This window comes from Sinohyriopsis cumingii, chromosome 11 (assembly GCF_028554795.1).
Source record: "Sinohyriopsis cumingii isolate HCF-2022 chromosome 11, ASM2855479v2, whole genome shotgun sequence".
Lineage (NCBI taxonomy): Eukaryota > Metazoa > Mollusca > Bivalvia > Unionida > Unionidae > Sinohyriopsis > Sinohyriopsis cumingii.
Window position 1 is genome coordinate 47,628,686 of NC_142971.1, and position 12,206 is coordinate 47,640,891.

The window sequence follows — 12,206 nt, forward strand, 5'->3', positions numbered from 1 at the left end:
GCCAAAACCAGCATATGCTCAATGATAAGATAGCCATTATATAGACTGGTTCCAAATATTTATTTAGGTGGCAGGGGCCAGTTTCGCATATATTGGTCCATGGCAAATTTCTTAAGTTTAGGGTATTGTGTGAGTTTTTGAGCTATTATTGTGCAATAGTTAAAGAGATGGATATATTTATGAACTAGGTGTTTCGGGCTTGTGTTGTTCTTGAAATTGATGTGAGGCATGTCCACCTCCCATAGCCACTGCGCAGTATGTAGCCACTGAGATACCAATATTCGGCGAGGAAGTAGAGTTAGCCTTCCTTAACAGTAGACATGGGCTCAAAGCAAGTGGAATATCTCAAAAACGGCCTGGATGACAACTGTTCAGAATTGCATCAAGCTATTTAGTAGACAACGTTTTTCAAAAGTATCACCCAGGGAAAGGGTTTGCGTGTGCACTGTGAGCACCACATGCTGTCAAAAATGCCCTTCGGATGTGAAAAATGCATGTATACAATATGGGTTGGAGTGCATAAACATTTTATTCTAAGAACTTAAGTAGACTTGCCTGGTCAAGTGTGTGATGTGATTATGTTGTGCTTCATAATACCTATCCAAAAATATGGACCTTTTGGACCTCACTCATGTATTAATTTTTATGAATTTTTATATTAAGCAGGTGCATGCGACATTAAATTTGTACATAAAAACTGTCCCCTGTCCCCTTTAAGTAGTTACAGGTGTTTCGTGTTTTGGGAAAAACGAAATTTATTGAACTCTTATTCGTTAACTCTGCCTTATTTTGATTATTTTTTAGACAACTAAGTTTTCAAAGCTAACATATCCACAAATCTTGAATACATATATTATTAAATAATAGCAAATAAATTTATCTGAACTCGAATGAGCGTTCGATCAGTTATAGAACAGATTAGAATTACAATACCAAAAAACTAACATGCGAGAATTAGCTTTTGGAGAAATGAAAAGATGGCCAATTATGTCGGATAGAAACAAACGTTCAATTTCTACCCCATAAAGTCATTTTAACCATTTTGTTGATCAGTCCCTGAACTTGTGGACGCTTAAATTAAACACACAATGCTACATTAATGAAATGTATAGACATTAAAGTTTCTCTTTGTACAACTTCATTTATGATGCCTCCGAAGGCTGGCTCTTTAAATTGCTGACATGCGTAAAACTAATATGAATATAAAAGCATCGTCCAAATGTAACATGATTTGATTTCACCAAATTCTGACCTTTAAACGCAATTCAGGATATTTGTCTGCAAGCTGGAAATAGTTGCAATTTTGTCGTCTACCGGGTCATGTTGACAAGATTTGGCATTTTTACACGCACGTATATCTGTCTGAACAGGAAACAACACAGACCGTCGAAATCGATGTTTGATTTCATTAATGTCAAGGTCATAACAAGTTGGTCGTAGACGATCTCACTGAGTCTTAATTCTGAATGGCACAAAAGTTAGCAATAATGAGACCTCCGATGTTAGATCATTTACTCTGACATTCACTATGCCCTGTTGTGCCAATTACTATTCAACCACATACAAAATGCAATTTTCCAGCTACTGCCTCACGAACTTTTCAAGGTTTTTCGTCCGATATTTTAAATATTTGTTGGATATTTTTATCTTCGCCGACGTAATATGTACCAAACACTCGACACTTATTTGGAGTTAAATCTGAATTTGTTTATTTTACTTTCTTATGCTAAGATTCACGTCTCGTATACATTTAAAAATTTCCTCAAATCTAAAAAATATGTCATCTCTTCTATTGACCATAAAGAAGCACTTTACTGGAAGGGTTAACCAAGTTTGAAGTATTTATTTTCTTCTTGTCTGCTTAAACTTGTATCACCTCTAACATAAATCTGTCAGTGTCTAGATTATTATATGCAAATAATTAAAAGCATATTGTTAAGAAGAAAAAGCTAGGTTTGATGAAAATGAGGCTGATAAAGCAGAATGGTAAATTACAGAAAACGATCATAAGAAAGACCAGGAAGAATGCTGAAATTATAATTCTCGTGTGGTTGTTCATTACATTGCTTCTTATGAATAGCTAAACTCAAATATGTATCAATACAAAAGTTATCTTAATGCAATGTTTCTACATATCACATGATTACGTGCTGATGAGGAAGAATATTTTATACCTTCCATATATATTAGAGCTTATATAAATTTTACGCACTAGTAATTAGTCTCCTGAGTTCTGAGAAGATTATAGTTTCAGTAATTTTATTATTTTACCTACGCTGTATGAAATTTCTTTTGCACAATTTAAGGTATAAATTCAGACTTTCCAACCGTGCGATGTCAAGCTCCTACTACGTTACCGGATTGCGAAAGATATAATCCGTCAGTGGTTAAGCCAGCACCGGTTGCACCGCCCTCACCGTCTGCAAAGCCCATTACACACCCGCCCGAGCATGTTGAGAATGTGCAGATGGCCGATAAAGGTAGGAATGCAGCAACTTAAAATTGACATCACCTTTAAATTTCATATAGTCATTTATATTGGGGGGCAGTGTTTCCCTTTACACCCTCATTTGCGCTTCAGAGACCCCCAAATTATTAATTTGACCCTCAGATTTGATACCAAAGTTTGTTTTTAAATCAGTCTGACCCCCATTTTTGAGACCAAGGAGACTTTTGACTCTCAGTCTTGCATCCCTAGGGGATACACTGATTGGGGGTTGGGTCGGTGGGACTAATACGTCAGCGTTAGTCATCTGTAGGTATTCTACTCGAAAGTGGTCAATATGTTGTTCGTTATTTTATGCAGATTAAAATGTAAAGCATTTTTCATGGCCTACCTTCCGACGTTCTCGCTTCCTCGAGAACGGTGTAAAAATGTTCAGGAGGTCGCATACTATAATCATTTATTTTCCATACCTGCATATTCTCATTGGGATGTATGAATAATTGTCTATTATCATGTAGTAAATGCTTACAAATTAATAAAAGAGTGCTCTGTTTTCAAGAGGGTAGGAAAATTACAGAACATACCTGGATTTCTTTATTGTTTGCACATTAGACATGCATTGTCTGCATTATCATGCATGTCATGTTTGATAAATGACGCTAATTTATTACATCCGTTAGGTAGAACTGTATTGACAAAATAAAGGAATCGTTCTTCTTGCACTGAGTTAACAAGGACAGATGTAAGAAAATAAAAATTTTCCTTAAAATAACTTTTTATCTAGCCTTGGCAACAACCACCACATCTTCCCTTGATGCAGATTCAGCCAAAACATAACTCACCGAGACCGATTCATCGAGCACATTTACTGACATTTTATATTTGCCATTTAGTGTAAACATGATGATTAGGAGTTAAATTTAAGAAGGTACGTACTAACATTCCACGTGAAGTATGTTTCTTTAATGACAGGAATATAAATATACTAATATTGACGTAAACGATTAGAAAGCTTCGTTTCGTTAACGATACTTATCATCCCTTTAATGATTTTGGCATTCCTCGGCTTCCATCGCATTCCAGCCAGCTGTAGTGTATGTCAACGGAACTTGAAAATGCGTCCACTTGATTGTGTCAAAATTGGAATTGATTAGAAAAAAAGGTATCAAAGTAAGTCTAATACGACTAAAGAAATTAGACTTTGGAAAGGTTTCGATATCGACTGACAAATGTCTAAAATATTCCTGAAAATTTGGTAATACTTTTCCTTCACTTAATCCAACAGTTTTAAAAATTATAATTAATTATATTTCTGTGTTTTTATCCTCCTGAAATTAAAAACATTTCATACACAATTCCGACACAGGGCTTACTGTATAGACAATGATACATAGCATTACAGTTAATGTACGATTGAACTGGGAAGATCATAAATGAGAAAAGCAATCATACAAATGTTTATATTCGTCGTAACATTCCACTCAACAGTGTCGTACTTTGTACATGGTGTGACTTGTAAAGAAAAACAATTTTTCGGGTTTTTCTAGCTGGTTATCATGGCTATTTAAAAATATCGTGCAAATCATTGTTCTTGTTAAAATATCTATCAATATCCTTTATTTTGGTTTGTAATTGTTGGCTATGATAGAATATGTATTATCGATGGACTGTTGAGCCCAAGACTTCTTCCTGTTACAGTGTCGAAGATGCATTAAAATATAAATGATGTTAAGTACTTTAAAATACATGCAACTACAGATTATACGCATTATCAGAGACGGGAAACATTAAACACGGTCAGTTCGTAAAGAGAATGCAATTCCATTTTTAGTTTAAAATAATGTTTTACATTTTAGGGCTGTAGTCGATTTAATATCATTAGGTAATTAAACATCATTGTAGGTAAGCATCTTTTAAAAAAACTCAGTATTGTGTTTTGGGAGGCTTAGTTGATTTTTAATAGAAGAAGGCTTTATTCGACTATGAATGTCAGAGACTGCAGTAAAAGTATTCAGTTTGGCGCCAGGTTGTTTTGAAATTTGAACACGAACACCGAGTCATTGTATTTCACTCCAGCTTGTAAATGTAACCCATTTGAGTCATTGTATTTCACTCCAGCTTGTAAATGTAACCCATCTGAGCTTTTCAAATACAGTTTCATTTGGTGTTGTATAGTTTCCATCTAATATATATCTTGTCACATTTTGTCACGTTGTTAATACGTTTTAAAAGATAAGACGATACATTCCTCGATATAATGGAATAATAATCAGAATATGGTAACATGAATGAATTGTAAAAAGTAATTTTTCGTTCAAAAAATACTTAATTCATTTTAAATGAAATAACCTGAAGGAAATATTCGCTCTGGCTAATAACGTGTCGATAGTATTCCCTTTTTTTCTTGGTTTAAACTTGTAAATTGTATGATAACGGAAACTATAAATTTTAAGGCAAGATGGGTGTTAAGAACTGAGTCAACTGAGTGTCTGTTAAAATTAATTAATATAATAATAAATATGCCCCATTTTAGGAAACATAATCCCCCATCTGAAAAGATAATGAGATTACATATGTATGTCTGCTTATTCCATCAGATTTAGTTTAATTTAGAGTTCTCGTCTTTTTTAGATGCTGCACAGAAGGGCCAAATAACGACTACGCCATCCGGAGCTGAGACCAACCGTTTTCTCTCATTCCTTTTAGTGTTTGCCATCGTGCTTCAAGCTCTTGTTTTCCTCTGAATTTCGTGACAAGTTGCTGACGTAGAGATGCATCATTATGTACAAATACTCTATTATCTAATACCCAGAAGTTGATATACCTAGCACAGGAATTATAAAATACGAAATTGTATTTGAAACAAGTGAAGCATTCATGTTTTAGTTCTTCAAATACTTTCTTAGAAAAAGTATGAACACCTTTTTATTGAAGGAATAAGAATCAAATACCGTAATAAAAGTATGCAATTGAATTACTAAATTATCTTTTATTCCTACATAATATGAAAATTAGAATTTATGTCTAAACAAAAGTCTTTAAGCAATTTATATACTCAAAACGTTTGTATTAATTTGTTTCAGCAAAACGATAATTTTGGCACTGTAAAGCAGGAAGCTATGACCAAACTGTAATAATATTGTAAGCATCTTTATTACGCGTGTGTGACTATGTATTTTATAACAACAATAAAACAATAGTAACAACAACAACAACAACAACAATAATAATAATAATAATAACAATAATAATAATAATAATAATAATAATAATAATAATTTCTTGCTTTGTATTATAGTCAGCCAGTTTTCTAACCTTTACATTTCTAATCATTTTGGCCCTTTTTGCTCATATGGGTTTAATCGCTATTGGCATATAAATCAACTTAAAGATGTTTATAAACATTTGGCAAAGATATGTTCCTGAATAACCAAAGCTAGGAAATTACTAATATCACTTAATAAAAACAAAAACAAACAAACTAACAAACAAATTACCTTCAATACTTCTACGGTTTTAAATCAAAACACACCCATCCTCATTTCGATGTGCATGAGGGACGAAGGGAGATAATTCATATAGCATCAATGTATGAGCATGAAATCAGTTCTTCTGATGAGAAAGTGGGAAAAGAAGGGAATCCCGACTGTGCAGTAGTTCTTTCAAATCGTTTTCTATTACCTCAAATGGAATAGAAACTTGTGCTTTCACTTACTTTTCTTTCTCCAGATGTTTAAATCTTAAATATGTAAAAGTGAATTTTATTTTTCATTTGCTAGCAAATGGAAAGAGCAGAGCGTGAAAATATGGATGAATGGATATATTTGTCAATATCTTCTAGAGTGTAGATTTGAGATTTGTTTTTATTTTAAGACAGAAACGTGGATGGGAGGGAATAAGAAAAGGTTTTGGTACACGTTTTGCCTTTTCCAACATGACAGTTTTTTCTATGCGCATCTCTATACCCATTATTTAGGGTTATTTTTGTCTGTACATGTTTACTTATCACATTTGTAATGTACATTTTATAAGGAAATCAACATGAAAGCGTTCAGCCAGCATTATGTTTCTCTCTTCTGCTCTCGTGCCTATATGAGAATTGCAATGTTGTAGATACGTTCGCCGCAGTTCCCTCCCTTATGCCATAGCTAAAATAATGCCTTTACAAATTAGAAACTCCTATAACATTTAAGCTTTTAACAATTTAATTCTTGAAAACATTTATATTGGCATTGTGTTTTATTTAAATACTTTATTTTGAAGCTAAAATTATTAAACTCGGAGACTATCAGTGTATGATCGCTATGCTAGTTTATGTATCTTGAAGACAGACCAATCTAAAAGCCTTTAAATAACATAGAAACCTGGCATGAAGAAAATTCGAAAGTTAGTCTTAAAATAACATACGGGAAAGAACGTAATCAAAAGTACATTGTCGCTATTGTTAAAACAAGCATTTTAGAGATTACGAGGTTATTTTCACATAAATTGTTGGTGATTGAAGAAGCTAGGAGTTCTTGTAAATCGGCTTCTTGCATGTGCTTTTGTCATGTTTTGGAGAAGGGAGTATATTATTAAATACGCCATTCAATTATTGAAACATACACACCCTTTTTTCGTATAAATATATTAGTTACTTTTCATTGTATAAACGTGCATGTCGTATCATAAACACTATGCATTATAATAGTTTATTAATTTTATTCATTGTATAATTTTGGAATATAAACAAGATATAATATTTGTCCAATTCTTATATTTGTTTCATTGGATAATATATACTCATATACTCGAAAGAAAAGAAACGGGAAAGACTGTCTTTAGAAGAGAACAATCGATATTTACTGTGGGTGAGGGTGGGTCGATGTAATTAAATATCGTACTGCGCAGAAACGAGACCAACCTATGAACGCCAGAACATTTAGTAGTGTGCCGTGTTATGAGAAATATATAAGTGGGCTCTACTTCAATCAGAATATAGTCTACTCTTAGTTTTGCTCTAAGAAATTGTACCCAGTACTTTTTGGAGTTAAAATAAGGAAAAAAAAGACCTTCCCGCAGTTATTTACCAACACTTCTTAAGATTAATTTCTTTCCTTTCTTCTTTATCTTTAGTGCAGTTCTCACCCGTACGCCACTGTACCACAACGCTTCCGTTTGACAATTGATATATACAATAAATAATTTTACTGAATTCTAAGCTATAATTCATTCTCTGAACAATTTTATCACATCATATTTGATTGGTGTTTTAAAAAATAAAACAATATGAGAACCTTAAAGTGATGAAAACTTCAGGGTGTGGTAAAAATGAATTTTTTTCGCATCGATCCTTAAAAAAGGGTTTGAAGTTGTATCGTTTTAGATGTTTAGTTTAACAATTCCTGGTTGTTCTAGGATTGTTGTTGGTCAGGCTTTGTTGACCCGTATCAGCTTTTTATGTTGTTATTCTTGTTTTCTCTCACTCAAATATATACCAAAATCCGTATCACTTCCGACGGATATGACGCAATGCCCAGCTGCCAAGAATATAGTCCTCTAGCTTCAACCAATGAGCCCCAGACAATACACTTTAACATGAAAGTAATAGCTTTAAGACTTTTTCTGTTCCGTCTTATAAGGAATTATTAATTACTCCATTTTTTTTTCTGAAACGATAACTTTATATTTTGTCTTAGATACAATGGCATGCAGACCAAACCTTGTTAATAAGTATTAGAAATTTGGCTATATGAATTGAACATAATAAAGCCTTGACTGGGCATTCGTGTAATCCTCTTGGCTACGGATCAAAATTTATCGGACAATGGTGTTGCTAATTAATATTCGGATCAGCACATCTTTATTTTGGCAGTTATTATCATGATAGTGAATATGTAAAGTGTTGTGTATATGATGATTCCGGACAGAAATAAACAGGAAATAAACAGTTTCCGCTTTCGATGTTTCTCATTTATAGACCAATGATTTCCACACAATAAAAAACGAATTAGAGATAGAGATTTTAAACTCGTATCTGACACCTAGTTTATATGTTCACCGCCATTGCCACGTTTCCGCAATTGTAATAATATATTCTGGTGCCATGATATAGTGTAGAGGAATCTAGAATAAGTATTCTAAATTGTATGCATACAGTTCTGATAAAGACTCTATCTCTTCTGATAAACTTCACGCTTAAGAAAAGAAATAAAACTCGGAGATCATTTGGGTGTAATATCTTTCGCATCATACTAGTTCAGTGACAGGTGAATTTACGAAGCACTGCAGTATATAGAAATGTGACATAAAGAATTGGAATGATATCAAATCAAATTTAGTTTGTTAAATATCCTTTTATTTACATAATTTGCACGATCAAAGACCGAATATTCCATAAAATATAAAATTTCACTAGCACTTAAAGTTTAAATTTTGTATTACGAGTTTCAAATATTTAAAGCTAAACACTGCAAGTTCATCATTCGCTTTATGTGTTTGCTTGTTACATCTCCAGTAAAGCTAATAATATATAATTCGAAAGATGTAAAAAAAAAAAAAGATAAAAAGAAAAAGAAGGGAAATGCTTGAATATTTCTTCTTGGTGCTCCGGGTGTCCCAGTGTTCTAAACCGCTCGTCTCTATCGATCAGCGCCATCTGACCTTTCTCCGCGTGGGTTCGAGACTCTGGCTCAACCAAAGTGGGCATGTGTGAAGCTTGCCATTAGCTTCCCGTGGGTAGGCGGTTCCTAGCGAGGTTTCATACACGCCTATCGCGGGCTGAAAAATATACACCGTATTTCAAAGACCACTCAGTTTGTAACGTATTTCATAGACCACTTTGTTTGCACCGTATTTCATAGACCACTTTGATTGTACTGTATTTCAAAGAACGCTTCACTTGCATCGTATTTCAAAGACCAACTCGCTTCCAGAGAACTTAAAGACAAATTTTTTGTACTATATTTCAAAGACTGTTTCGCTTGTACTATATGCCAAAAACTAGAAATTTACGATGAGTTCCATTGTTTAAAAACGCGAATGAATGAATATGCTAAAGGAGTTCATCACATTCAATAAAATAAAATTGTATTTTTAAATAAGATTTATAAAGTTAAGCCAAGTGTTTCATTGAAAGTAAACGGAGAAAAAAAAACACATTTCAGACCATTATGATGTTTGAAATTCGAAGGCTTAAATATTTAACATATCAGGTAAATCAGATCAGAAGTTGTTTAAATTCGATAAGTTTTTATATATCTCTGTATATTGTCACTCACAATGGAAACAACGATATATTTCAAATACCGATTCGTGGGAGTGTTATATGATCTCCCACCTGTTATGGTACTTTGGTTATCGTTATCTAGGAGATGGACGACCACAATTTTTTTGCCCTGATCGAGCAAACAATACATTAAAATATGAAATTAATGGATGGAATAATAGTAATCTGATCACAGATATGAAATAGGACAACATGAGCCCCCGTATGTAAAATGGAAAAATTTAGTGAATTACAAAAACAAAATGAATTTGAACTGACATTATCGGAATGTACTTTCTGTTAGAATTACAAAATTTATGCGAAATGCAATTAGCCGTTCTTTTATACCGATTAAATACATTTCATCGTCTCGGAGTTTACATAGCACAGAAACAATGAATACAATTTTGTTTAAATCTAACAGAAATTGTTAAATTAAATATTTTTAATATTCTTAAAACTTATTACACATGCAAAAGCTTGTTCAAAAGTACATGGACTACAATTTCCAAAAACAGCAAGAATTAATTACATCTAAATTGCTAGTGTTTTCTGGTCGGCGTCCGTTTTCTTTTCTTCTGCATCATCGAAATAATTATTTAAAACATCAAGCTACGTATCATTCTATGAACATTTTATTTTCGTTGAAAATGTTTACTTATCATATTTCTGATGTAAAAATAAAATAGATAAATAATATTCAGAACACTATTTTTCTTTCTTGAACTTGATGTTACTAGAAAAGCAGAAAAGAATAAAACTTTCAACGATACTATTTGTCCCGTGTTTGAAATATTCACATCAGCTGCTCCCTTCTATCGATACCATTTGTATAAAAACATTGCTGCACGTTTTCCTTGCATTTAGTCTTCATGATGATTATAGAGCTCCTTTTTATTTTGGCTAAAAAAAAAAAAAACAACTCAGAGAGTTTTAGAATGTGAAAAGAATTTCACAGGCTGATGAATAGGTCGTCCACCGGCTGTCACGTGTCTTAAGGACAACTTCTCACATATATACGATTCAAATGGCGATTACGAAAATGAAAAGCATGTTCAAAATTATGTAATTGTTAACAAATCTCAGGAACGTAAAAATAAATAAAACATAAACATTTCAGGAAAGAAATTTTAATGGCGGAAATGTTATGCATAAATGTGCCGCTGGTTATGAGGACGGGTAGTAATAGTACATCGGCGTTTTTTTCCCCTGCACTCGTTTCTTCTTCTTCTGTGGAATGAAGTATGTTATGAGATATGTATTTATAAATGTTAAGCCAAAAGCCATTTTTCTACAGTTTAGTATTAGTTTAATATGTTTGCTAGATAATTTGCAGTAATATCAAACATTACTAAAGAATTAAGAAACAAAATCCTTAATCAATACGGTTTGGTAAGCAGTTGAATTATGCACGGCAATTATCTCCCTTACACTATCCGAATGCTTTTAGACTGGGGGATGGTGGTGACTGAATGAAAATACTTACATTTTATCATTACAAAAACAACAGAAATCAGGACAGACAATAAAATATGCATAATTCAGTGTGTGTGTGTGTGTGTGTGTGTGTGTGTGTGTGTAGTTGTTATGAATTGAAAGAGCTCTCTGAGATTGGCTGCACTATGTCGCCTGATAATGCAGTTTGTCTTTACCTTGTTTAATTCTAGGAACTACTTTCAGCTCCTACTCGGTTTCCAGAGATTTCCGTGGAGATGTCCATGATGTATCCCCCGGGAGAAATCATGGTTGTTTTTGTTGAAATGCAACTACGTATGAAAACCAGTTGTTGTTGGCGAAAGGAACTGTTCCAGATTTTGTACAATTGTTGGCCGAATTTCAGCGGTGGATTATACCTCACCGTAGACGTGGCTGCAATGAATCGAACAATAGCGTGGTATCAGATCCTCGAACAAAATGCGATACTGATACCAGGTGACTGGATTTTAATCCAGAAGATGACTGAGAATTTGTACCATCTCTTTATCGATGTCCACGTCCACATTTTCTGCTCGTTTGGAGGCGATCAGTAACTTGAGATGCGAGACGACCTCGGCATGAGTGTGGAAGTAAATGTTGCTGCCTCCATGACGGAGTCCTTGTCCTTCTGGGGGATGTGGTGTCAATTTTTATTTCGCCCCACGTAGTTTGGTTATCTTGAACAACTCTCGTACAGTCAATGCCTTTGCTTCTGCCTGATACTTCTCTCTCAGCTTTCTAGTGTGATGGTTGGCAGTATACATCATTATCTGGTCTAGGTAATAAATTTACTTCTACTTTTTGCTATCTATCCAGTTTTGAAGTGACTCTTTCATACGTTGTTCGAACTTACGGTTTGTTCGCTCGATATCTTTAGTAACTCTTCTTTATTGAAGCTTGGGTAATTCCTTTCGTAGATGGACTTATTTGAATGGAAAAGCATCTAATCCTGAGGGAATGAAGGGAGCGTAGAAAACTTGAGCTAAATTTAGCCGTGATACGCCTTTTCTGATTTTTCCTCCTCTGCCATGGATTTAT

At 33.7% G+C, this 12,206-nt stretch overlaps 1 protein-coding gene across 2 annotated transcripts in view; it reads left to right on the top strand.

Moving 5' to 3' along the window:
* The window catches only part of LOC149788405 (uncharacterized), a 33,451-nt gene extending 25,076 nt beyond the window's left edge, over positions 1-8,375 (top strand). Inside the window, exons 3-4 of one of the 2 annotated variants that reach the window (XM_089974366.1) lie at positions 2,319-2,480; positions 5,078-8,375. In XM_089974366.1, the coding sequence (XP_089830492.1) occupies positions 2,319-2,480; positions 5,078-5,190 (275 nt within the window). In that variant the 3' untranslated portion in view covers positions 5,191-8,375. Of the gene's footprint in view, positions 1-2,306; positions 2,481-5,077 lie in introns of both variants that reach the window. The other variant, XM_089974365.1, reaches the window with a different exon arrangement.
* The last annotated feature ends 3,831 nt before the right edge of the window (positions 8,376-12,206 follow it).